The sequence below is a fragment of the Bubalus bubalis genome, chromosome 1 (assembly GCF_019923935.1).
Source record: "Bubalus bubalis isolate 160015118507 breed Murrah chromosome 1, NDDB_SH_1, whole genome shotgun sequence".
Lineage (NCBI taxonomy): Eukaryota > Metazoa > Chordata > Mammalia > Artiodactyla > Bovidae > Bubalus > Bubalus bubalis.
In genome coordinates this window covers 191,359,074-191,386,835 of record NC_059157.1, presented here as the reverse complement: position 1 = coordinate 191,386,835, position 27,762 = coordinate 191,359,074, and the positions used below count along the sequence as shown (strand labels likewise).

Sequence of the window (27,762 nt, the reverse complement as noted above, 5' to 3'; positions counted from 1 at the left end):
GGGTTATGCACCAGTTTTATTCTTTTATAAACCTTTATTTTCAAAATTTTCTAAAATGTACATGCAATATTTTTAAAATAAAATGATCTTTGAGAGGTTTCAATACATGATTATCAAAATCATTGACACTACTTTTTTCAGTAAGATGCAAAATTGACAAAGTTAAAATAGGTAGACAAACATGATTTATTACTTTGCTAGAAGAGGATTCCAAGCAGTGTGGTGCAGGCCACACCAGGCTCCCCCAGGTCAGGGCCCTGCCTGTCAGCGTTGGGCACAAGCCCAGGACCACAGCCCCAGACTCAGGCCCTTGTGGGTCTCAGTCATCTGCACAGTTCACAACCCACTGCTGACCATCCAGGAGACAGGCACATACTTCCCTGGATCCTTCTGTATCTGAGAAGACTCGTGCAGACACAACCAAAACTGTTAATATACATCTTAAGAAAAATAAATATTCTGTACAATGTCATTACAAGGATCCGTGATTTGCCCTCACCCCAATCACTACAAAATCGGGAAACCATCATTTGAGTTAAGAGGCAGTCTTCTTGGCTGTTAGTGTCAGTTCAGCACAGGATGTGGTGCTGAAAACACACTCTTTTTGAACCATATTTACAAATACACAAAGTTCCAAATTTTAATGTGCTTAGAAGAATTTTTTAAAGAGAGAAGCAGAAATGATTTTGCTGGGGTTCCTTGACCCTATTTCAAAGGTGGATTTTGCTGGGGTTCCCTGACCCGGTTTCAGAGGTGGAAGCCACAGGCGCCCTGCCCACAGGCCCTTTTCACGTTGCCTCCAACGCAGACTCCAGGTCATGGTGGGCCCGGCCAGGCCCTCAGTACTTGAAAAGGTCGATGAAGTGCTGCGGGGACACAGGTGTGAAGCAGCTGTCCGGGTCGGCGGCCGTGCAGGGGTGGCCCGAGTCCTGTGGGAGGGGCAGGGCGTTACCGCACGTGCTGGGAGGGAAGCCAGCTCAGAAGTCACCAGGCATTCACTTAAATGCACCTGGACCCCACCACACAGGTATGTGGACAGCAAGCAAGAATTAGGAACACGTGGCTGCTCAGCGGGGAGAGTTTCTCTGCCAGTGCATGGGGCACAGGTGGCCCTGACTCAGGGGGCCGGGAGGAGCCTGCGCTTCCCTCCTCCCCACCCCCAACCCCGCCCTGGTCATGCTGCCCCCTCCCCCGGCGGTGGGTCAGGATCCACTCTGGAACTGCTCTGGGCACCACCCACCCACGGTCACCCGAGGGCCCAGCACCACACCCCACGGCAGAAACACCCAGGGCTCACTTGTATCAGCAGACAGAACAGCCTCAGGACCTGGGGGCCAGTTAGGCCAGTGTCTGGAGACAGGACCGCCCCCCCCTCCCAACACAGCCAAGCCTACACCCCTGGTCTAATGGCAGCTCGCGGGACCCTGATGGTGGCCAAGTAGGAAGGGCAGTCACACGTCAACAGAGGCTGCAGCCTCATTGGCCCAGCCCCAGACAGGGGACGCGCACAGACGCAGGCATAGAGGAGGTACCTCGAGTAATAAAGCAAGGCGGCAGTCCTGGAGGTGGCGGAGGAGGAGAGCAGTAAAGGGAGGAAAAAAGGGAAAACAGGGTTAGGAAGAGCCAGGCCACACCAGGACTCAGGCTGAACATGAATCATTTATGAAAACAACCAACATCACTGGGCAGTGAAACCGAGGGGAGAGCTGCCCCCGAGGCCCCACGCAGCAGCCGGAAGCCAGAAGACCCACAGGCCATCTGGGGCCGACCTGGCTTCCACCTCCTCCAGTCTCGGGCCCACAGCTGGTGAGAGAGCAGATCCAAATGACCGTCACGACTTCATTGAGAACATGCAGAGCAGCAGGTCATACTGCAATGTTTCTAGGTTTCCCTGAAGCCCACTCACTCCCTCTGAGTCAGCTCGGTGGAATTAAGTGAATAATGTAGGTTCCACAGGAGCCAGCTCCTTCCTGCTCACCCACGGTTTTCAACTCGAGGTCAGCACCAACTTGCCCCTCTCGCCACCGGCTGGCTGCCCCCCTCCTCACCACAGCCCAGGGATCTGTGGGGCTGGCTGTCGGCACAGGCTGGGACCAGCGGCCTCCCGGCCCCCGCTGCACACTGCAGTGTGGGCCTGGCAGTGGACACACAGTCCCGATCCCTGCCTTTGACTGCATTCACTCTGTCTGGCTTCCAGCCCACTCCACACCTGGCTTTAGCTGAAGTTCCTGAAAAGCAGCTAGAGGATGGGGTGAGCACAGTGGCCTCACAGGAGGGCCACCCCACGGAAGGCAGACAGGCCTGAGCTGGGCCTGTGTGCAACTCCAAGACCTCCTTTCACCTTGCTGACGTTCCCCCAAAGCAAAGCAGAAAAACTGACACAGTGTCCAGAGATTGAAGCCAGGTCAGACAGGATGGCTTGGGGCATTTGGGGCAGCAGCATGAGCTCGCGGCAGAGCCCCAGCCTATGTGTGTGGAAGAGGACAGGTCTGGTGGGACACGGGCAGCATGGGCACAGTGGGGTATCGCCCCACATGGGGCTGAGCACCATGCAGCCTCCACGTAGCAGGCCTGCCCTCACAGAGGCGCCACGAAACTGGGCTGAGGCCTGCGGGGGCCAAGCTGTGTGTGGGGGTGCGGTGGCTAGCCGGGGAGCTTGCTCAGGCGCTGACACAGGCAGCAGGGTCCACCACAAATTCCAGACACTCGTTTTTTCTTTAAATGTCCACCCATAGACTCAGAAGAAAGTGGAAGGGCCTCTGGGAGAAAAAGCTGCCATGTGACCCCACAGATGGACAGAGCCAGTCCCCAAGGCTGCATACAGGTCAAGGCACTCGGCCTTCAAGGCAAGACTGTGAACAACATTTCAGAGCCAAAGGCCAGCAAGACACTTGTTCTCAATTTTCATAAACAAAAGAATCTGTAGGCAAATTCTTCTGGAAACCCAAAAAATTACCTCTCAATTTTTAAAAATCCAGAATGCCCCTATTTCTTGATACTTCACCTGAACATTCTGTATGCCAACACAGAAAGTAGCAAGGATGTTTCTCTGTTCACTACATCAGAAACAGCGTCCTCAGATGGTCTAAGACAGTCTGCCACATGCAAAGATGAGACTTCTGTCCCAGGGGGACACACCACTGCTCCCAGTGTCTCTGGAATAAACCTTCGGCTCGGGGGAAGCGTCGTTCAGAGCAGCGACCAGATCATCTCATCCGCTGACTCGGGCCTGAAGCTGCCACATGTCTGGGACTACCCTCTGTGTGCTGTGGCGGACTGGTTCACCCATGTCCCGCTAGCACCCTGGCAAGACTGAGCGTGAGGTGCCCCTGGCCTGGAGGAAGAGGTTCCACAGAACCACCACTGCAGCCGTGCAACACCTTTCCTCTTGTTAACTGTGCAGAACAAGCCATGCCAGACTCCAAAACAAGTCAGAAATAAAGTGGTCTCCGGCTGGCCCCCTGCAGCACCAGCAGTAAAGCCTTGTTAACACGGGGACTCCCACCGTACAACCACGGGGGTACAGGTAAAAAAAAGCCCACGTTATCATGTATATAACCTGAAATGAAAACAATTTAAAGTAGTCATTTGTTTTTCAGCAGTTTAGAGTTTGCCTCAGAATCCAGCCAACAAATTACAGATAAACAGAAAACAAAAAACAGCCACGGTGCTTCAGACCAGGCAGAAGGCACGTGGCCCTGTGGCCCCAAGGGAGGACCCCGAGCAGCAGGGGCAGACCGCCTGTCACCCTCCTGCCCATTGAAATTTTACAACATTAAACAAATTCAGACTCAAGGCAAACTACGGAAATGGTCTTTCTAAGAGGAGGTGAACAGAAGCACCCGTACCTCCCGCTGAAACTTGTTTTTATCAGAGTCTGGACAGGAGAGGAAGGGACCAGAGAGGAAGAGGATGGGCCTGACAACTGCGGACACAGCTCAGTCTCCACAAGGACCAGACATGCTAAGTTCAGCTCAAAAAAACAGGAGGAGCCCGGGCGCTTTCATGGGCCTCTCCTCTGCTCCAGGGCTGTGCTGTGAGGAAAGCCCCTGGAGGCACCATTGCTGGGGTCCTGACAGTGGAGCTAAGGCCAAGTGTGGAAAATGGGGGTTGGGAGTGGCCTCCCTTGACTTCCAGAAGAGGCGGGGATCCCGACCCTCCTCTCAGGCTGTGAGCCATGAGAACAGCGGGAAGCAGCCCGCCAGGACTCGGGCCACAGCACAGTCAGCGTGCTTACGGCCAGGGACCAGATCATGCCCTACCATCCCGCACCAGACGAGGTTGGGTGGCCCCAATTTCAGGTCCAACCACAGTTCTGCTTTGGTGAACCTGCCCCTGGCCCCAGTCCCCGGGGAGACGCCGTCATGTCATCACACTCTACACCCGGGTGGACATCCCTGGGGAGACGCCATAATATCACACTCTACATTCAGGTGGGCAGTCCCTGGGGAGACGCCATCATGTCATCACTCACTACTCTCAGCTGGACAGTATGTCTCTCCAGGAGCACAGGTGCTATCCTACCTTCCAGAAGAGGATGCTGCAGTGCCGGCAGAAGTGCAGGGTGTCTCCATACTGCTCCTTGGTGGGGTAGTGCTTCTGAAGCGCAAAATACATCAGCTTCCACTCCACATGGCCTTTTTCTGAAAGGATCAAGTGTCTACAAAACTAGACAAACAGACTTCTGTTCAGAAGCAGATGACTTTCATAGCAACGTCATCTGCACAACAACTGTAAAAGGCAACACACTGCAGGAAACATTCAATTATGTGAAATTAAATTTGAGCTGAATCTATACAATGGAATACCATGCAGCTGTTCAACAGACTTAAAGGTTTTTATCTGGAGTGATGTCCATGATGTCTATTAAGCTAAAAATAAGTTACATGCTCTCGAGTCTGACAGGGACTGGTAACCAGAATGCAGAAAGTATCCAAATACAAAATGGGCAAAGGATTTGGAGAGACACACAAGCAGGCAACAAGCACATGAACAGATGCTCAGTGTCTCGGGCCCCAGAGATGGCAGGAGGCGGCACCTCACACCCTACAGGGCAGCGACCACACCCTCAGAGGAACAGGCACGGATGGGACGCTGAGCAGGCGGGCTTGGGCGTGGCCAGGGGCTGCCCGAGGCAGCAGCATCTTCACAGTTCCTCATGATGTTACCCTCTGCTCGTGAGCCCCTTGCCCCCAGGAGAAGGCAACCATGGTGGCCCCACGGCCTGGCTGTGCCCAATCCTCACCCTCTGATTCAGGCAGGAACCTGCTTGCTGCCTCCACCACCTGACTTTCTCCTGGATGGATACGTGACCCCTCAGGTCTGCAAGCCTGTGTCTGAGGAGACACATGACATCTGGTCCTCCCTGGGGCCTCCCTGGGGCAAGACTTTGTCTGCTTTGGCCCTGCACGCTGCTGTGTGTATCATGGGCACCCAGCTGGCAGTGCTGTGCTCCAAAAACCACGCAGCGCACGGGTGGCAGGGAGGGGCAGCGATAAGTGGAGACACACAGCATCCACCAGAACCCAAGGCTGGCCCCTTGGGAGGCATCCTGGGAGGGCAAGGTGCAGGGAGCAGGTGCCTACCCGTGAGTCTCCGAGGGGACATGCCGCCTGGAGAGGGGCCTCCAGTTACAGGAAAGACTTATGGCCCGTCCTTGACAGGAAGAAACTGCCCTGGTTCTGCTGCTCTGTTCCAGATCGTTTTTAAAATTAGGGCTTTCTCCCCATGAAAAGCAGGCTTTCCCATAGTGATTCTAGTCCACTCCCTGAAGCGGCCAGGCTCGGCCATCAGGGCCACAACCCCCACTCACCTGCTTCTCCCCAAAGTGGTACTGGCAGAGCTTCTTCCACAGCTGCCGGTCCTCGCTGAGCGCGGACAGTGTCGGGGTCACCTGACCCAGGGTGACGATGTCCCACCCATCCGAGAACCTGTACAGGATGTTGCTGAGCATGTGCACAGGAAGGTCGCTGAGCGTCAGGCCACTGTCCACCTGCTGGGAGGGCCCGCACACTTACTCCAGCGGGAACGCGGGAGCTCATCGGTCACAGTGACATCTCCCTCCTCCCCACTCCTCCCAGATGACACCCTGCAGCGGCCCTGGCTGAACCTGGGCCCGGACACTGACACCCTAGTCCCAGAGTTCGCAGGTGATGTGGCGCCACTGCACACCAGGGACTTGGGGACAGTGGCATCTGGGGCACATGTCCTGGTCATGGTCTGGAAAGCAGACACACCCCGCATGTGTCTTACAGGCAAGTGGCCCTCACAGCACAAGCCCCTGACACGGGAATGAGGCTGCCTGGACATGGAATGTCAGAGCACCCCTGCTAACTGCAGGGCCTTAACTAGGGAATCATCACTCCCTATAAATCGCGCATTTACACAACAAATACATGGCCCAAGGTGACCTCTGAACCCAACCAGAGATAAACCAAACACAGCGTAAGACACTTTAGTGAACGGGGTCAACATTTCTCTTGGTGAAACCAGTTATCAGAATAAACACAAAACATCAAAGACAGCAAGAAATGAGATGAAAACACCAACCCCGAGAAGCAACAGCAGGTCAACAGTCACCACTATACGGTGCAGTCTTCATCTACTGAATGTCCTTCTAGTCTAAAGTATCTAATCTGCTGTCAAGGTCAATTAATTTACCACCTCATCACCCACAGGACCAGCTGTTTTTAATAATTACCATCCCCATTGTCTTTCCAATGACACCTGTAAGCCATTAAAGAGTCTTCTGGCCTAAATCCATCTTACGACAGTCTAATATGTACTCAGGAAATGTAAAGAGAAAAAGCCTTTGGAAAAGCTGTGATAGTCTTCCACATACACTCAGAAGTAGCAATGGCTTCTGTGATGTAACAGCAGACTCACTTGCAGGCCAGAAAGCACATACCTCCGTCATCTGAAGATTCTGCAGCTGCTGCTGCCAGCGGAGAACGGTCTCTAATCGGCAAATCCAGATGTTGATGTTTCCCACCAGCACGGACTTCCCTACTCCTCGGATCAGAATGCACAGGGTGGAGCTGAGGTCTTGGAGAAGATCCTTGATCAGGCGAGGATTTTGGTGGTCTCCGAGAACTGGAATAAATAAAAACAAAACAATCCAACAATACCGTCAGCCGCCATTGTTAAAAATGACCTGCTTTCGGGCTTCCCTGGGGGCTCAGTGAAGGATCCATCTGCCCATGCAGGAGAGCCACGGGTTTGCTCCTGGATCCAGGAAGATTCCACATGCCTCAGAGCAACTAAGCCTGTGAGCCACAACTATGAAGCCCGTGCTCCAGAGCCTGGGAGCCGCAACTACTGAGCCCATGAGCTGCAACTACTGAGGCCTGAGAGCCCTAGAGCCTGTGCTCGCCAACAAGAGGAGCCGCCACGATGAGAAGCCCGTGCACCACGACTACAGAGGAGCCCCCACTCTCTGTAATCAGAGAAAGACCCGGGCGGCAACGAGGACCCAGCACAGCCACAAAAGAAAGGAAGCAAAATGATGCTTTCACAACCCAGGTTAACAGGATGTGACTTATACACACAGGGGAGTGTCACTCAGCCTTAAACAGGGCAGAAATGCTGATGTGTGTCACATGAAACCTGAAGACCTTATGATAAGAACCAGTCACAGATGGACAAGTGTTGTTTGATGCTCCTGATGAGGTCCTTGGAATAGTCAAATTCACAGAGCACACAGATAGCGGGTGCTGGGGAGGCGGCGTTAGTGTGTATGGGGACAGTGTGTCAGTTCTGCGGACAGCGTGTCGCCGCTGTGGTGGCCACAGCTGCAGCAATGAGTGTGTCGGTTCTGCGGACAGCGTGTCGCCGCTGTGGTGGCCACAGCCGCAGCGATGAGTGTGTCAGTTCTGTGGACAACGTGTCTCCGCTGTGGTGGCCACAGCTGCAGCAATGAGTGTGTCAGTTCTGCGGACAGCGTGTCGCCGCTGTGGTGGCCACAGCCACAGCGCTGAGTGTGTCAGTTCTGCGGACAGCGTGTCTCCGCTGTGGTGGCCACAGCCGCAGCGATGTGACCGCTCAGTGCCACTGAGCTGTGCACTGAAGATGCACAGGAAAGATGGTATTTTAGGTATATTTCACCACAAAAGGAAAATAATGATCTAATTTCACTGCATATCCAAAGTGGCATCATTTTTGAGGTATCACAAGTATGATGAGATTCGAAAACTTCCAAATGCTGTCTGATGGTGTATTTGTGGTTGAGTCTACAATTTTGTCTTTAAAACCATCTCTACTTTCTTTTATACTTAATCATAAAGAGAACTGATAGTTAAAATGGCATATACATGCATAAACTCTTAAAGTTCCATTTATTATTGGCCATTAACTAATCAAGACAAACATTAAGTTAAGAAGAAAATTACAGGCTTGTCTGACGCATAAGAAGTAAGTCACAACCTTGCTAATTACAGAATCACTATATAGCAAAAGTGAGCTATGAGTAGTTAACCATGAAGGAGAATGCGTCCGTTTAAAACTCAGGGATTACTTTCTCAGGGACTTCCCTGCCAGCCCGGTGGTTAAGACTGCACTTCCACTGCAGGAAGCATGGGTTCAATCCCTGGTGGGGGAACCAAGATCCCACCTGCCTCACGGTGTGCCCCCAACCTGTCTTTCTCATCACAATATATTCTTCTGGGTCCAAAAGCACCTTTTAAAGAACACCACCAAGAACATCAAGTACCAAGAGGCCAACCTGAGCCCATCACATTATCTGACACCATTAATACTAGGGATAAATGAAGGAAAAATCCAATCTCCTTGTACTAAGTTTCTAACTAAGACTGAGATCAGTAAAAACGCCAGTGCTCGCCTTACCCTTCTGAACGATCTTATCCAGGATGTTGAAGTAGTTCTTCTGGGCCACACCACTCAGCGAGGTCAGCTGGGACTTTGCAATCAGCTGCAACAGCTTGAGAGGGGGAGGGGTTACAGGTGAGCATCGCCTCTGAAGGGAAGCCCACCTCCCCACCCCAGTGACCCGAGAAGAAAGCAAAGGATACAGGTAGGGCTGCTGCTCAACCTCCACCCTCCAGCCCTGGTCGGCGTCCTGGCCACCCCTGCTGCACTCTGTGCCCCCTCCTCTGATCGCTCCAGCCTCACATGAGCCAGGCCTTCCCTGATGGCCCCCCAGCACATCTGTCCCTCTGTCTGTCCCTCCAGCTTCCTTGCCAGTGCTGCCCTCCCACCATTCCTGCAGGTCCATCCGGGCCCGATATCCACCTGCCTCCCAGGCCCCCCCTCCGTCAGAGGCTGGCTGCTCTCAGCACATGGAAGCCATTGCATCCCTCCTCGGCTCTGAGGGAGGAGCGGTCCTGGTGGCCGGCAGGGAGGCCAGCGGGGAGGACCCAGAGGGACATGGCAGCAGGGCCAGCTTCTCAGACACAGAGCTGCCCCTCCCCTCCGCACGTCAGGGACACCGGTCATCACAAACACCGCTCATCTGTAGGAGTCTCCAGTGACCCACGCCTAGCTCTGTGCACACCGCATCAGGAGCCCCAGGTCAGCCCATCCCCACCGCCTCACGTCCTGTGACTGCTGTGCCCATGCAGGCCCTCACTGTGGCCACGCCTGTCTGTGGTGCTGGTCAGACCCGTGCCTGCACACACCCGTTCACTGAGGCCCGTACTGTTCCTGAGCAATCTGAGCCCCTCTGGGTGAGCCACGAACACATTCCAGAACCCAGATCACATCTGCTCCTGTGTCTCTGAAAAGGGATTCTTCATCCCTCCTCTCCAGCCCTCCCTGCTGCCTCTGTCAGTTGCAGAGGGAGGAGAGAAAGTGCCAACTCACACACTCTCGCACACACACACACACTCACATACTGTGTTGACTGTGGAGGCCAGAACAACAAACATGACAATCACACGCTAACTGCTGGGGAGGATCACGCCGCTAATTCTAGTGCATCTACACACATGTGTCCTGTGCTGCAGTGATTACAGAAACCACACCCCAGCCCGGCTGGGGTCACGTAACCATCCAGCGCTCTGTCCTTGCAGGAGCACTTCTACAGGCCGCTACGGGGAGTACGTACCACAGCCTCGTGGCACTGTTAAAAATCCCAACTAACAGTTTCATGACTCATCACTTACTCTTGGCTTAGGACAGTCAGGTGAGTAAACTTGCTAGGCAAATAAAAACAAACAATAAACGGAATATATAGTGAGATCCCTTATTTTCTGAATGCAGGAAAAGGTAAAAATTTCTTCTAAAAATGTATCATTAACACAATAAGGCTTCTATGCAGCTCTGTTTAGTATCAATTCCCTTCTCTCCACTAGCTTGCTCCCCTCTATCGAGCAGGGCTCATGCTCTGGGAAAAACAAAGTAGAAAATGCGTATGAAACCACCGGGCAAGAAACCCTGAGAGAAACTCCTGCTTCTCCGTCTGTCTCCAACGTGACACATGAGGTGGGCTGGAGGGAGCTTCAATCCTCCTCCTCCTGACCCCCAGCCCCCATCCCATGGTTCTCCACCAGGAACAAGCACAGCTTTATGCAGCTGCCAAAAGGATCTTAAACATGTGACATGATAATCTTTAGGGCGCAACCACTCCACGTGTCCTCTGGTGGCTCTGAAATGAATACTCACCCTGACCACATAATTGAACCTTCGGATGTCCTGGATCGCACTTGAGAAATCTAAGCGATTAAAAGCTTCTCCCAAAGTACAGTAGCCGTGTCTCTGGAAAAACAGACACAAGTTACGATACCTCAAATCAGCCAACCAGGCAAAATGAACGGACAGCTAACAGGAATTAGTCTGTGCAAGTTCTTTTTTTTTAATTTTCACAAAGGATATTCATTTTCACTATAATTTATTCCATATTTAGATTTAATTTTAGAGTAAAATTAAAGCCATTCTAAATCTGTCATTTATGTATAATCAATTATGTATATGCATTGACACTCTACACCACTGTAGATACAAAGATAAATACTGATTAAATACTTGTCAATTTCTTTTGTTGACATGCATTTGGGGAGGCCCAAATTAAGCCTAAAATAACAAAATAACCAGATGTATTCTAGCCTGTGCAACTACAAATACATAAATCATGCTTGGCCACTATAAAAAGGCATCTTCTATGAACACACATGTTGCCACTCAATTCCTCTGCAGGCAGTCCTGTGTTTGTCCAGCCACTCAGGATCAAGGCCGAGACGCACCTGAGTGGGGCAGGAGGTTTGAATACTAGTGTTTAGGTGGAAAGGGCTGGAGGCAATGGGATGTGACAATGGGCAGTGTTCAGGCTGGGAACAGGGGGCCGAGCACCCCAAAACCCAAGCATGTGGTAATAAGGCTCACGGGTTCAATAGTCAAAGACCACAAAGGAAACGTGACTTTTTTTTTCATTACCAGAAACACTGCTATTTCAGATGTTTTTCCTTAATGATACGCCCCATGTTCTATAGTAAGTGCTGTACAGATTTGAACCCTAGGTTTCAGAAGACATTTTAAACTCTATCTCTGTTTTTAAACACTTAGAACACAGAGAGGTTTTCAGTTCAGCACTGTGAGGATAAAGCGTGTGAATAATCACAGAAAACATGAGGAGACGTGTTTCAAACAGAGACAGGAGCAGGCCCAGTGGGGCGGGAGGCACAGGGGACGCCTTGTCTCCGACACAAGACACACCCCCAAACCGCAGCAGCCTCGAGAAGTCAGCAAGACACACTCGTCGCAAATGCTCAACACCACTAGCTGCAGAATGTTTCCCTGGGAGCTGTGCAGGGAGCGTCGGTCATAACATGAAACCCATCACAGCCGGTAATGTTTCTCTCTCTCAGTGAACAGCATCCAGACACTGGTGTGACAGACCCCTCCCGGGCAGCAGACACTTGGTGGGCCCAGAGGAGAAGACCAAAGGTGCGATGCTCCATGGAGGGGGGCCCTCCCGACGCCTGCCTGCACCCCTGCCCCGTGGACCCAGCGCCGTCTGAGGCCTCGCGGCCCCTCCCCTGCTGCCTCGTGTGCACCAAAGCAGGACCCTCCTCTGTCTCGGAGTCTTTCATGAGCTCACACAGGTCCTCCCGGCGGCACATCCATTTAACAACAGCAGCTACTGCCAAACAGCTCAGAGTAACTCCCTGTCTCAGGATCTAACCCTTAAGCTTCTAGGAAATGCGGCTGGTTTCAGAACATCCACTACCAACACTGCCAGAACACTTCACTCACGCTAACATAGTCTAAACACATGCTAAACAACTCCTCCCAAATCATTTCCCCCAATTGTCACAAAATAAGGCAAAAGCAAAAGGGTCTTTCAGGTTACAGATGGAAGCAAGCTTCCCCAGATACCAAGCAGAGAAAAAGGAAACAGACACCTGATGTGAACAGACCAGACCTTCCGCCAAGAAAGGGCGATGGCAGGGCTTGAACTGCATGCTCTTTGCAGATTCCAACTTAACTACCAACACCACCTTCACTACTCTACAAATAAATGAGGGTTTACAAGCTGTTCCCACCCTCCCAGAACACACAGGGGCCAAGAAACAGCCCCACCAGCAACAGCAGCTCCCTGTGAACAGCTCAGGGAGGGCGGGGAGAAATATCAAAGCACCTGTGGGCCCACACTTGTTCTGAAACAGCCCTGAGCTGAATCAGATCTGTACGGGGCACTGACATGCACCACACACACACACACTCACACCACACACACACACACACACACACACAGGCACATACACCACACACACGCAAATTCACCACACACACACACACATTCACCACACAGAGACACACACACACTCACACCACACACACTCACACCACACACACGCACACACACACGTTCACCACACACGCACACACACGCACATTCACCACACACACAGGCACATAAACCACACACGCACATTCACCACACACGCACAGGCACATATACCACACAGGCACACACACGCAGACTCACACCACACACACACACACAGGCACATACACCACATACGCACACACACGCACACTCACCACACACACACACAGGCACATACACCACACAGGCGCACACACGCACACTCACCACACACACACAGGCACATACACCACACAGGCGCACACACACACTCATGCACATGCAAACACTGTCTGAAAGACCCTCGTAAAGCTTTCACTCATCAGAATTTGGACACTGATTTGATATTGCAAAAGAAACAATTAACGTGACATCACACAACCAACAGAAACAATACAAAATATACTCTTATTTATAACAGAATACTTACTTCTCTTGTGCTTTCTTTATGGACATAGATCCAGTTTTCACGATAAAAACCTAGGATAAAAATTTGTTTTTAACATCTGGTGACTCTTTACCAAATGAGGATTTTGAGGAACTTCAAAAGCTGCACGTGTAATGCTGTCTGCTGCCGTGTGGACAGGAGACCCCCTGACTCGGCCACATGCTTCGCGTCCCAACATCAGTTTACAAAGTGCTGAAACGTCTTTGCGTGAAAGATGTCATGGCACGGCCATGTCTTGGTGACTTAGAAGAAAATAGTGTCACCAGCGAATTCAGCCATCTCCAAACATAAATGCCTATAAATATGCATTTTGTATATACCTTAATAAAAATTCTTTTCCTCTTTCATTGTCCCTATATGGTATTCCATTTAAATACACTTTCCACGTAACTCCTGTCCCAGAGCTTCAAGGATCGAGACTACACTGTCCATGGGAGCCTCCAGGGGGCGCACGACTGATCACACTAACAGGCCCTCAGTGACTCAGGGCTGAGCACATGCACAGGCACCCTCTCAGAGCTGCCCCATCTCCAGGCCCCCGCCCACCCTGCCTACAGGCTCCAGCTCTGACCACAACTATCTCCTGTTCCGAAGCAGCAGTGTCCCCTGCACCAAAGCAGTATCAAGGCCTGTAAAGGTCAGCCTCACTGCTTGGGAGTGAACAGACCTGAATTCAGGACCGCTACTGTGACTCAGTGGTAAAAAATCCACCTGCAAGGGCAGGAGACACATTCAGGGTTCAATCCCTGGGTTGGGAAGATCCCCTGCAGGAGGAAATGGCAACCTGCTCCAGTATTATTGCCTGGAGAATTCCATGGGCAGAAGAGCCTGGGCAGGCTCGCAAGGAGTAGGACATAGCGACTAAACACACATAATTCAACATTCAGACAGGCTGTTCTGTGGGTTTTCCTGTCTTTTATTTCATTGCTGTAAATCTTACTGATGACTTAGTCAAGCAAACGGCAGAGCTGCAAGACTCTGACCAAGTCTGACCTCCGGACACACTATTGCTTATGTAACTGGATCAGCATTTCTGCCCTAGAAAAGCACTGTCAACACAATGCAATTTATCAAAACAGTCCACAAGCAAACATCATGAGATGATTAACGAAAATGATCTTACACTGAGTATTTGTGTCATTTCTAAAATGGTCCTTTTTCCTTTTTTTGGATGCATATTCGTGCTCTTCATTACTGAATATTTCTTCATCTTCACTATTTAAGATACTGAAACAAAGATACATTTTATTAAAATATTTTTACAAGGATTTCTTCATTCGGATTTTCTTTTGTAAAATAAATAAATAAATTTTGGTTTATTTGGACAATAAATACTTTTACAATTCAGGAGCCCAAAATAAAAATCATGTTAAAATCTGGAGGCAATCACTTAATTTTCAAAGCAATAAACCACACGTTTGAAATTACAAGGCTAATATCTAAGTTTTTTGTTCTGAGAAATCTGAGGTTTATCCTGATTCTTATCAGAAAGTTGCATCAGGAACTGATGTACATGTTTTAGAATCTCCTAAGGATTTTGACATGCTCAACCAAGGTCATTTCAGACTTTAAAACTTATATTTATAATCGATACACTGGAAAAAAGTACCTGATACTAATGATCTGCTGTCTCCCTGATCCAATGCTGAGGAAACACCCAACATTTCTACTTGTGCCCACGTCCCCAGAGACTCAACCAGAACTATTACTGCGCTGGCACGTATTCTTACGAAGCATCAATCAAATAATGCTGCCTATTAAGGCCTTTAACTGAAGCCAGATGAGGTAAAACATGTCTTTTATCCACTGAAATACATGTAATTTAAAGCTTTCCCATTTTTTTTCTTTTGGATGAAACAAGATAATAAAATCATAAGGTGATAACTAAACAATTTGAAAACACTTTCTTTAGGAAAAAAAAAAATCTTCCTTGTAGTTTAAAAAAAAAAGACTAGGCAAAACGTAGCCCACCCCCTTCCAAAGTGAAGACACACACAATGGTTACTCTCAGCACACTGACCCTGGACAGCTTTCCAGCTGGTGGCAAAGAGGGGCTCCCTGGAGATTCTGGCCAGCAGAGGTCCAAACACCGAGGCTCAAAACCAAGGAGGTCACACCGCTGGCTTCCTCGCCACCACTCTCTGACAAGAAAATTGTACACAGGCGCCATCCACTAACCCGAATTCACTTTTAATAAAAACAGCTGAATTTGCCAAATGAATGCATTCATCACTGTCAGAACAGACTTAAACACTGGCAAGAACTGTAAATCATCAAGACAGGCAAAAGAGCACACACCCAACACAAACAACTGAACATCCAGTGACAGGCGCTAAACAACACCAATCATAGAGATCGGATGGTCCTGTCTGTATCTCATACCTAGTCACACACGAGTTTGCTGTCACTGATTCAAGCACTAAAGGCAGACGCTCTCGAACCTGAACAGCTTTGCTAATGACAATCACAGAGGTATCCAGGAGGAGCGGAACCACACTGCTCCCCAGAAAGACATCAGAGAAGCGGAACCCAGCACGGGGGATGAGGGAGCTGCCCGGCAACCCCCTCCACGCCCCGCCCCCGGAGAGGCAGGCTCAGACACACGTCTGGCTGGCCGAGAGCAGTGAGGGGCACTGGGGAGACACGCCCACGTGTGCTCTGCCACACTCTGCCCTGGGCGGGCCAGGCCACCACACTGCCCCTCATCTGAACGGAGGGAGGTCTGGGGACAAACGTACAGGAGAAAGCACAGACACCTATGCACTTATGCTGTCCGTTCAAAATACACAGTTGAGAGTTAGGTCAATGTGAGATCAAGATATGCAGTATGATCCACGCCAAGACCTGTGACTCTCTGGAGGAAGAGGTCCCCAGACCTCCCACTCCCCAAACGCTGCAGGACACGTTACACAGACGGTGAGTGACACGCCACGGCCCGCCAGCCTGCTCCTGTGTCTGCAACCACCCACTTCATCTGGAGAGGACCACGGCCCCTGCCCCTGCCGCTCACACACCAGCTCGTGAGGTGGGGACAGGCGTCTCCCTCCTCCCTTCTTCATGAGGTGGGGACAGGCGTCTCCCTCCTCCCTTCTCCCGCCAGGAGGAAGGCAGCCCTGGGGTGAAGCTGCACCCTGAACCACACAGGTGAGGCCGCACACTGGGACCCGCAGAGCAATGAGATGTGTCACTTCAGCCCCCAGCAAAGTCACAGCGCCATTCAGGCCTCCAACAGAAACCTCTCCCGTCTGGTGCAAGCCATTATTATGGGCTTCAGACGTAGGCCACCAGCACTGCGTCTTTCCGTTTCTTCTCCTTCCTCAGCTATACGTGCATGTTTAATCGCTTCAGTCGTGTCTGATTCTTTGTGACCCCATGGACTGTAGCCTGCCAGGCTCCTCTGTCCGTGGGGTTTTCCAGGCAAGAATACTGGAGTGGGTCGCCATTCCCTTCCCCATCATCAGCTATAATGGGAGGTTAATAACACCACCACCTATCTCTCAGAAAGCTGTAAGGAGTAAACGCTTTAAATAAAAAGAAGACAGCAGCATCTGTGTGTGGGCACCAGGCACTCCACCAGGCTGAGACTCTGGCTAATAACTTGTCTCCTCACACCAGCCTGTCTGGGGGCGATTCTCAGCCAATTGGTAAGTCACGGGGCTTCAGCAGATGTGACATCAATGTTGGATGGGACACGCCGTGGCTCTGCTGAGCTAGACTCACATGCCATGTCCTATGTCACACTGGCTGTTCTCCCCCTCAAGTTCCTGGCTCCACGCATCACATCTTTTCCAGCCGTCTTCAGTTTTCATCCAACTCCATCCAGGAGATCTCCAGTCCTGGCCCAAAAATGGCATAGTTCACCTATAAAACATGGTTACTTTATGTTAAAAATGTGTAACTGATATGGTTCTTTTCATTTAGAACATGTGTTCATTAATTTTAATGAATACAATCCTATTTAAATGTCTATATGTGCCTTACATGCCGGCTACCCACAAAGATAATACAGTGAAGATAACACAGTACCTCAGTTGTCCTAACAGGGTCAGACAGATGAGGACTGGTGGCTTTACTAGCCCAATCCTGCATGTGTCATGAAAGGTGTCCTAGGGCTGACATCCCAGGTCACACCTGAAGAACAAGCAGTCAGAGAGTAAGGAAGAACGGGGGAAATGACACTAAACAGAAAATCCACTCAGAAGTTAGAAGCAAAGGACACAAGACACTGACGCTCAGCCCTGCACACAGTCGAGTTTGGTGAGGCTGACCACGTAAGGGGAGGAGCGGGGAGTACCTGACATGAGAACAAAGAGGCCACCGCTGCAAATGGCTCAAAGGAGCTGGACTGCACTCTGAGGACACAGAGTGGCCAACAAAGGACCTCTGCAGAGAGGCGACTCAACCAGATCTGAGCTTCCCAAAGACCTCAGGCTACTCAGTCTCTCTGCCAGCACCTCGTGTCTTCCCAGTAATAAGTGTCCTCTGAAATTACATGGCTGCTGCCTGCCTTTCTCAAGAAAATACCATGTCTTGTTCAACTCTGTATCCCAATACCTGGAACGATGCCAGGCACACAGGGAGCTCACCAATCACTGAATGAATGGAAGAATGAATGAAACACAAGCAGATCCATGACTCAGAGGAGAGGGTGAGGCAAGAGAGTAAGGTAGGAAAACCATCAGCATCCAGACATGACCACAGGAACCATCTCTCAGACAGAGACCAGACAGAGTAGGGCAAGGAGAGAGTCAAGCCACACGCTCTAAGACTCACTGACATCTAAGGGACAGGCAGATGAAGAGGAGCCAAGAAAGGACACCAAAAAGGAAGAGCCACAGATGTAGTGGAAGTGGGAAGGCAAGACAAGAATGGATTCAAGAAAGAAACCATCGACAGAGAAGTAAGTGTGATAAAGAAGCCAGTACGGTAAGAACTTAAAAGTATACATTGTATTCAGCTGTACAAAAGGTATTTCATAATCCAACAGAAAGTTTCAATAGAGTAACTGTGTTATACTAACCTCATGTCCAAACTAAATCTGGGGTATTTCCCTAATATCACACATCATATCACAGAGTACACAGGAGATTAAAGTGTTTAAATACCATCTCCCAAATATATTTAATATAACTCACAAAAAATAAGCTATTAAATAGGCATTTATACAGGCTTAAAAAAGACAAAAATATTTCAGAGAGAAATGATAAGCCTTCAACAATATTCCTGAGTTAAGTACAAGTGCCCAACATGAAACGTATGAAGTAATTTTCCACCATACCAAGAGGATCTCAAAACCTTGTTAAACTAATTCATCAGAACACATCTTTTTTAGTCATATATTATTTAAATCCTTGCTTTAGAAAATAATTAAAAACAATTACTTAAATCTCAACAGTACATCAATAAAGCTCATATTACACTCTTGTTTCACAACCACAGATCACCCTGAAATGCAAAAGCCGCCACCCGTGTCCAGTCAATCCAGATAAAACACAAACAAGAGAAAAATGTCTGTTAGGACCACTCTGACAATTGCCAAAGTATCTTTCAATATCATATTTAAACTGAATTTTAGAAGAATCAAATGGCAACCATACAGAATATTGCCAATAGGTCCAAGATACGATTTCTTCAATGACAAATATATAAACACAGACTAAATGTATTGTTCCAATCCCAAAGAAAGGCAATGCCAAAGAATGCTCAAACTACTAAACAACTGCACTCATCTCACATGCTATCAAAGTAATATTCAAAATTCTCCAAGCCAGGCTTCAACAGTACGTGAACCGTGAACCTCCACATGCTCAAGCTGGAAAAGGCAGAGAAACCAGAGATCCAATTGCCAGCATCCAACATCCAGTGCATCATCAAAAACGCAAGAGACTTCCAGAAAAACATCTACTTCTGCTTTACTGACTATGCCAAAACCTTGCCTGTGTGGATCACAACAAACTGTGGAAAAATTCTTCAAGAGATGGGAATACCAGACCACCTGACCTGTCTCCTGAAATATCTGTAAGCAGGTCAAGAAGCAACAGTTAGAACTGGACCCGGAACAACTGACTGGTTTCAAATCAGGAAAGGAGTATGTCAAGCCTGTATATTGTCACCCTGCTTATTTAACTTATATGCAGAGTACATCAAGAGAAATGCTGGACTAGATGAAGCACAAGCTGGAATCAAGATTGCCGGGAAAAATATCAATACCCTCAGATATGCAGATGACACCACCCTTATGGCCGAAAGCAAAGAAGAACTAAAGAGCCTCTTGATACAAGTGAAAGAGGAGAGTGAAAAAGTTGACTTAAAACTCAGCATTCAGAAAAGTAAGATCATAGCATCCAGTCCCATCACTTCATGGCAAATAGATGGGCAAACAGTGGAAACAGTGGCTGACCTTATTTTGGGGGGCTCCAAAATCACTGCAGATGGTGACTGCAGCCATGAAATTAAAAGATGTTTGCCCCATGGAAGAAAAGTTATGACCAACCTAGACAGCTTATTAAAAAACAGAGACATTACTTTGCCAACAAAGGTCTGTCTAGTCAAAGCTATGGTTTTTCCAGTAGTCATGTATGGATGTGAGAGTTGGACTATAAAGAAAGTTGAGCACAGAAGAATTGGTGCTTTTGAACTGTGGTGTTGGAGAAGACTCTTGAGAGCCCCTTGGACAGCAGGGAGATCCAGTCAGTCCATCCTAAAGGAAATCAGTCCTGAATATTCATTGAAAGGACTGATGCTGAAGCTGAAAGTCCAATACTTTGGCCACCTGATGTGAAGAGCTGACTCATTTGAAAAGACCCTGATGCTGGGAAAGATTGAAGGCAGGAAGACAAGGGGACGACAGAGGATGAGATGGTTGGATGGCACCACTGACTCAATGGACATGAGTTTGAACAAGCTCAGGGAGTTGGTGATGGACAGGGAGGCCTGGTGTGCTGCAGTCCATAGGGTCGCAAAGAGTTGGACATGACTGAGAGGCTGAACTGAACTGGTTGTTACATTATGCATCCCTTCCCTAAAGGTATACCAGTATACTCCTTTGACGAAATGAGAAAAACAAATGGAAGCCCCCTCCACATGCAGTATATGTAAATACATTTATACATAATTGCAGATGAAGGTAGTCAAAATGCACAGACTTACAGTTATAGAATAAACAGGTACTAAGGATGTACTGTACAAGCTAGTTAAAACTGCTGTACATTATATATGAATGTTATAAAAACAGTAAATCTTATGACTTCTCATCATGAGGAAAAATACTTTTTTTTCCTATTTCTTTACTGTTGTATCTATATGAGATAATAGATGTTCACTAAACCTACTGTGGTACTCATTTCGTGATGTATGTAAATCAGATCATCATGCTCTACATGTAACATTTGGTTTAAAAAACTGAAAATAAAAGCTACCATATGATTCTGCAATCCTACTCCTGGGCATATATTTGGAGAAAAACATGATCTGAAAAAATACATGCACCTGAATGTTGACTGCAGCAGTGCTTACAACAGCCAAGACATGGAAGCAATGGACAGAGGCCTGGATAAAGAAGATGCGGTACATACATACAGTGGACTATTACTCAGCCACTAGAAAGAATGAAATAATTCCATTCGTAGCAACATGGGTGGACCTAGAGATTGTCATACTGAGTGAAGTTAAGTCAAAGAAGGAGAAGTATCATATGACATCCCTGATGTGTGGAATCTAAAAAGAAATAATACAAACAGTAAGACTCAAAGACTTAGAAAACAAAGGCAAGACATAGTTTTGGAGTTTGGGACGGACATGTACACTCCGCTATATTTAAAATGGACAACCGGGGAGGGAAGTGGGAGGAGGGTTCAGGATGGGGAACACGTGTACACCCGTGGTGGATTCATGTTGATGTATGGCAAAACCAATACAATATTGTAAAGTAAAAAAAAAAAAAGAAATGCTCAAAATATAAGAGTTTTCCAATCTCAAAAAAAAAAAAAAAAAAAAATGGACAACTAACAAGGACCTACTGTACAGCACATGGAACTCTGCTTAATCTTATGTGCCAGCCTGGATGGAATGGGGGTTGGGGAAGAATGGATACATGTATATGTATAGCTGAGTTCACCTGATACTTTCACTGTTCACTGGATACTATCACAACATTGTGAATCAGCTATACCCCAATACAAAATAAAAAATTTAAAAAACTTACATACAATGCTATCAGTTCAGTTCAGTCACTCAGTCGTGTCCGACTCTTTGCGACTCCATGGACTGCAGCACGCCAGGCCTCCCTGTCCACCACCAACTCCCAAAGTTTACTCAAACTCATGTCCACTGAGTCACTGATGCCATCCAACCATCTCATCCTCTGTTGTCCCCTTCTCTTCCTGCCTTCAATCTTTCCCAGCATCAGGGTCTTTTCAAATGACTCAGTTCTTCTCATCAGGTAGCTAAAGCATTGGAGCTTCTGCTTCAGCAGCAGTCCTTCCAATGAATATACAGGACTGATTTCCTTTACAATTGGCTTTGCAGCCCAAGGGACTCTCAAGTCTTCTCCTACATCACAGTTCAAAAGCATCAATTCTTCAGCACTTAGCTTTCTTTATGGTCCAACTCTTACATCCATACATGACTAATGGAAAAATCTTAGCTTTGACTATATGGACCTTTGTCAGCAAAGTAATGTCTCTGCTTTGTAACATGCTCTCTAGGTTGGCCACAGCTTTTCTTTCAAGGAACAAGCATCTTTTAATGTCATGGCTGCAGTCACCATCTGCAGTGATTTTGGAGCCCCCAAAAATAAAGTCTGTCACTGTTTCCATTGTTTCCCCATCTATTTGCCATGAAGTGATGGGACCAGATGCCATGATCTTAGTTTTCTGAATGTTTAGCTTTAAGTCAGCTTTTTCACTCTCCTCTTTCACTTTCATCAAGAGGCTCTTTAGTTCCTCTTCACTTTCTGCCAGAAGGGTGGTGTCATCTGCACATCTGAGGTTCTTAATATTTCTCCCAGCAATCTTGATTCCAGCTTGTGCTTCATCCAGCCCAGCGTTTCACATGATGTACTTTGCATATAAGTTAAATAAGCAGGGTGACAAAATACAGACTTGTCTACTCCTTTCCCAACTTGGAACCAGTCTGTTGTTCCATGTGCGATTCTAACTGCTGCTTCTTGAACTCCATACAGATTTCTCAGGAGGCAGATCAGGTGGTCTGGTATTCCCATCTCTTGAAGAATTTTCCACAGTTTGTTATGATCCAAACAGTCAAGGCTTTGGCGTAGTCAATAAAGCAGAAGTATACGCTTTTCTGGAATTCTCTTGCTTTTTCTATGATCTAATGGATGTTGGCAACTTGATCTCTGGTTCCTCTGCCTTTTCTAAATTCAGCTTGAACATCTATAAGTTCTCGGTTCCTGGACTGTTGAAGCCTGGCTTGGAGAATTTGACCATTACTTTGCTAGCATGTGAGATGAGTGCAATTGTGTGGTAGTTTGAACATTCTTTGGCATTGCCTTTCTTTGGGATTGGAATGAAAACTGACCTTTTCCAGTCCTGTGGCCACTGCTGAGTTTTCCAAATTTGCTAGCATATTGAGTGCAGCACTTTCACGGCACTTTCATATATAGTGCTATATGTCACTAATGTCTCAGTAAAACTGGGAGGGGAGATGTTATGTAGAAAAATGCCCCTTGAAGAATTCTTTTTAACAGGAACAAACTGTAACAATTAAAATATCTAAAAGAGGCTTTGTTAAATATATGTTATTACACCAGGGATGTAAGTGACTATAAATAATAATTGTGTGAATATTTATTATCATAAAGAGATATTCATAGTATATTAAGTGGAAGAAGTTTTAGGAAAATATATGCAATACTTCTGTGTATTTCTACATCTGAGCAGAAGTTTATATGTGTGCGCACAGAAAAAAGTCTAAAAGCAGATAAAGCAAAATGTAAACAGTGAATACCTCTGAATGTTTCAATTTTAAGTGATTTCATGTTTGAATTTCAAGTACATTATTTTTTCTTTGAGATATTTTTATTTTTAATATTTATTTTCTTAGGTGAACATATATTAACCATGTGACAATTTTTATAGAACACAATTTGCTGATGTGAAAGACAGAAATGGTGACATTGTTAACCTATATTATTTGATTCCTAATGTAGGTGAAGAATTATCCCCCATATTTGTTTCTTTTTTTCTTTTATGATTTGTAAGCTCAAAGGTTTAATAAATTTATTATTTTAGTTTTTTCCTTTCTTATAGAATTTAGAAGTTTCTGTATAGTTAAATTAATAAACTTGGTTTCTCATTTAAATATATATATATATGTATGTATGTATAATGCACTCTTGTACTGAGTGAGTGAAGAGAGAATGATTAAAAGAAATTCTGTGTAAAAAGCAAACCATCTGGGAAATGCCTGAAGAAAAATGAGGACATGAGCTTAGCCTTGGAGCATGGTTAGACCTTAAGTGAATGGAGAGGAAAGAAAAAATACCAATCACAGAAATGATGGGTGAGAAAAATATGAAGACAGGAATACATGTGACATGATTGAGAATAAACAGAACAGGCCAGCTGAAATAGAGAAATTTACAGCAAGGCTGGCAGGTATGTTGAAAAAGAGACTAGGAGAATGTTGCCTATCAGAGATATTGGACTTTATTCTCTAATTAATTCAAAGTTTCGAGCAATCCAGCAATGTGAGCAGCGCTATTTTGAGAATCATTTGCCAGGGTCTGAAGGATAAATTGAAGGGGAGAACAGAGGCAGAAAGAACAACTACTTAAGCCGTAGAAACCTCTTGTCGACACCTCAGCTAACAAAATCATTTAAGACTTTATGACACACATTGTACTTGCCTCTGTGAACACCATGCCCACTCACCACTTAATGCATTTATATTCAGGCCTCACAAGCAATCCCTATAACATTTACACCAAGTTTCTACTGTAAAGTTAAGAGTCATCTTGGGGTTTCCAGTAAGATAATTGATTGCTTTACAACTACCAAAACTCGACAGATAATCACAGTGACTTCAACAACTCTGTGAGAAACAAATATATTTGGCCTTAATTTTTCAGCTGCTAGGGAATGAAATGCAGCTAAATGGGCCATGGAAATAACAATAGTACATTTCCAAAGGTTTTATTTTCAACACAGAGTAAAAGATTTGTTTCAAAACAAATGTGTATAGTCCATCCTATAAATGTGAATAATCTTTATACTTATGCTTTATACTTGCATATAACCTTTTTTTTTAAATTGATGTATAGTTGATTTACAATGTTGTGTTAGCTGCAGATGTATAGCTAAGTAATTCAGTCATATACATATTTTTCATATTCTTTTCCATCATAGGTTATTACAATATATAACCTTATATAATACTCAAATGTAATCTTTATGCTTTAGTTCATAAACTAAAGCAGAGATTCTGGAACCACAGTGATTACAAACAGCAAACCGCCCTCCCCCCAAAAAAAAGCCATCACAGAAAAGAAAAATATGAAAACACATGACTAGCAATGTGAAAGACTTAGCTCTCAAATTTTCAAAAATGTTCCCAGTGTGAGACATCTAACAAATCTGCATACTGAAAAACAGTATTACTAAAGTTTTGGAATGATGACAACCCATCATCTTGTATGGAAATGTATCTATCTGTTCTACTAAAAGATCTGAACTGCTAGCATTTTACAAATTTACTTAAAATTACTTTTTTTTATAATTTCCAAATACAAAAATAAAAACTAGAAATTACTCCTGAAAATTATTAAATGTATAAGAGTAACGACTCAAAGTGTGGCTACTCTTGTGAAGTAGCTGGTACAATCTGCAATATTATGCACATTTTACCAACTAATGTCAGAGAGCATATGGGGCTATCTATTGTAAACCTTTCCTTGATGTCTGTTCTATACAGCAGGACATGGAGGTGAAGCACTGCAACAGAACAGGACTTTATGAACTTCATTTACCAGCTCAAACTCCTGCACAAGCGAATCAGAAGTAACCAAAAAATGTCTTTCCTTCACAAAGTTAACTTTCTGTTAACTAATGATAACAGAAGCAAACATTTACTAGATCTCAGTATGGTGTAGGCATTACTCTAGCCAATCTACCTCTACTATCTCTTTTAGTCCTTACACTACCCTACAAGGCAGGAAATGTTACAATCCCCTTTTAAGAGTTTAAATCTGTATTTTACAGATGAAGGAACTGAGGCCCCAAGGTTGGTGGAGCTGGGATTTACAGTCATGGAATCTCAATCTACGATCCATCTCTAGCACAACACTGTTATGACGGCAATTCCTGGATACCACCATCCATCTCTATCGCAACACTTTTATAACAGCAATTCCAGGACACTGTATAAAAACAGATGTCATAAAACTGCAGGGTTTTTTTCCCTTATTTTTTTTGGCTCATATGTCATACATCAGATATGATCTAAAGTAATGCCATAAACTTATAGCAGAAAGGCAAAGAAGAACTAAAGAGCCTCTTGATGAAAGTGAAAGAGGAGAGTGAAAAAGTTGGCTTAAAACTCAACATTCAGAAAACTAAGATCATGACATCCGGTCCCATCACTTCATGGCAAATAGATGGGGAAACAGTGGAAACAGTGGCTGATCTTATTTTGGGGGGGCTCCAAAATCACTGCAGATGGTGACTGCAGCCATGAAATTAAAAGACGTTTGCTCCTTGGAAGAAAAGTTATGACCAACCTAGACAGCTTATTAAAAAGCAGAGACATTACTTTGCCAACAAAGGTCTGTCTAGTCAAAGCTATGGTTTTTCCTAGTCATGTATGGATGTGAGAGTTGGACTATAAAGAAAGCTGAGCGCAGAACTGATGCTTTTGAACTGTGGTGTTGGAAAAGACTCTTGAGAGTCCCTTGGACTGCAAGGAGATCCAGCCAGTCCATTCTAAAGGAAATCAGTCCTGAATATTCACTGGAAGGACTGATGCTGAAGCTCAAAGTCCAATACTTTGGCCACCTGATGCAAAGAACTGACTCATTAGAAAAGACCCTGATGCTGAGAAAGACTGAAGGCGGGAGAAGGGAACGACTGAGGATGAGGTGGTTGGATGGCATCAGTGACTCAGTGGACATGAGTTTGAGTAAACTTCGGGAGTTGGTGATGGACAGGGAGGCCTGGTATGCTGCAGTCCATGGGGTCGCAAAGAGTCGGATACCACTGAGCAACTGAACTGAAAGTAATAGTTGATCTAAATATAAAACACAAGACAAGGAAAACATATGAAAGGAAACAGCTAATAAGTTTAAAAAGGCTACATATACCTTGCTTTTTAAAAGTCAGATGGAAAGTAAATGGAATAACAGTACTTATCTCAATCACTGATTTTCAAAACAATAAAAACTATAACTGTAGAGCAACAGCTATTGCTATACAAGCACAAGTTACAACGAAAATAAAAGGCAGTTTCGTATTTAGACAAAAAGCTGGCAAAGGAGTTTCTTCTCCAGTATTTATCTTTCATCATCAATTTTGAGAAAATAATTTCCATTGCTCTGAGATAAGAATGACTGATTCTTCATTTGATAAGCATTTGACTTTTTCTGTTGCTTTCTTTTCCTTACAAGACTTCCAAACAATGTTGACAGATAAAACATGAATATGGCTTCTAAGTGTGGAAGAATCTTATCCAGAGAGATCAAGCAGGGGTAAATCGAGGGCTGGAAATCAGAAATGGGGTTTACCATACGAAGGCCTGAGAGATAATCACAGATGCCATAAGGAAACGGAAAACAGTCCCGAAAGAGGGGGAGTGGAATAGGAAAGAAAAGAGAACGCGAGTTATTTCTGATTAGGGCTGGAGGGAAGGGTTTGCGAGAGGCAGGAAAGGAAGGTTCCTCAGGACTCCTTTCAGATGAGTCTTAGCAGGCCAGGGCTGGGAGAATGGGCAAAGCGGAGCTTACCGCGAAGAGAAGGATGCAAAATGCAGAGGCGTCAGCTCAAGAAAAACAAGGAAGGCAACCGCAGAGGGGCCGCAGCCGAGCGAGGGGAGACGACTGACGCCGGGAGGACGAGTCTGGCCTGGGGAGGGCGGAGCCGGAGGGCGGACTCACAAGACGCCGGGCCGAGGGACGGGGATCCCGGAGACGGCGGGCGGGGGGCGGTGGGCAAGGCGGCCAACCTGGCGGGGGCGGGAGGCGGTTAAGGACCGGGCAGGGTCGTGAAGGAAGCTGGACTGCGTGTCGCGAAGGGTGGGCGCGGGGTTGAGGCCGGAAGGCTGCCTCGGTCCCCACCTGACACGCGAACGCCTACAGTCCCCACCTGGCGCGCGCAGCATCGCACTCCTTACCTAGCGCGCCGACGATCCTGGCCCCACCTGGCGCTCAAAAGCCCACAGCCCGCACCTGACGGCGGAGCGTCAGGCTTTATTGCCGGAAGTTGCCCGCCGCCTACCCGGGAGCGCCACGGGAAAGCCCCGCCCCCGGCCGCGCTGATTGGCCGGC

The 27,762-nt window shown here is 46.9% G+C and overlaps 1 protein-coding gene across 7 annotated transcripts; it reads right to left on the bottom strand.

Annotated features, from left to right (window-relative positions):
* Nucleotides 1-27,762, bottom strand: FBXO25 (F-box protein 25). Of its 7 annotated transcripts, XM_044948039.2 has the most exons (12): nt 27,609-27,753; nt 27,223-27,440; nt 16,989-17,129; nt 14,392-14,495; nt 13,251-13,300; nt 10,618-10,710; nt 8,842-8,935; nt 6,908-7,092; nt 5,813-5,995; nt 4,525-4,668; nt 1,533-1,559; nt 1-929 (listed from the first exon to the last, which is right to left on the bottom strand). In XM_044948039.2, exons 3-12 carry the CDS (start codon nt 17,120-17,122, stop codon nt 840-842), a joined length of 1,104 nt encoding a protein of 367 aa, XP_044803974.1. In that variant the 5' UTR covers nt 17,123-17,129; nt 27,223-27,440; nt 27,609-27,753; the 3' UTR covers nt 1-839. The 7 variants fall into 7 exon arrangements, with proteins under 7 accessions (XP_044803974.1, XP_006047091.1, XP_044803982.1 ...); XM_006047029.4 differs by lacking the exon at nt 27,223-27,440 and having other exon boundaries at nt 27,609-27,761; XM_044948047.2 differs by lacking the exon at nt 27,223-27,440 and having other exon boundaries at nt 5,813-5,992; nt 27,609-27,761.

Bases quoted from the DNA above. Each gene is read 5' to 3' on its own strand.
- FBXO25 (XM_006047029.4), bottom strand. From the start codon at position 17,122: ATGCCATTTTTGGGCCAGGACTGGAGATCTCCTGGATGGAGTTGGATG. The intron at 8,936-10,617 runs GTGAGTATTCAT...CCCCCTCTCAAG, and splicing joins GGTTCAATTATGTGGTCAGG to CTGTTGCAGCTGATTGCAAA. The intron at 7,093-8,841 runs GTAAGGCGAGCA...TATTTATTCCAG, and splicing joins GGATAAGATCGTTCAGAAGG to TTCTCGGAGACCACCAAAAT.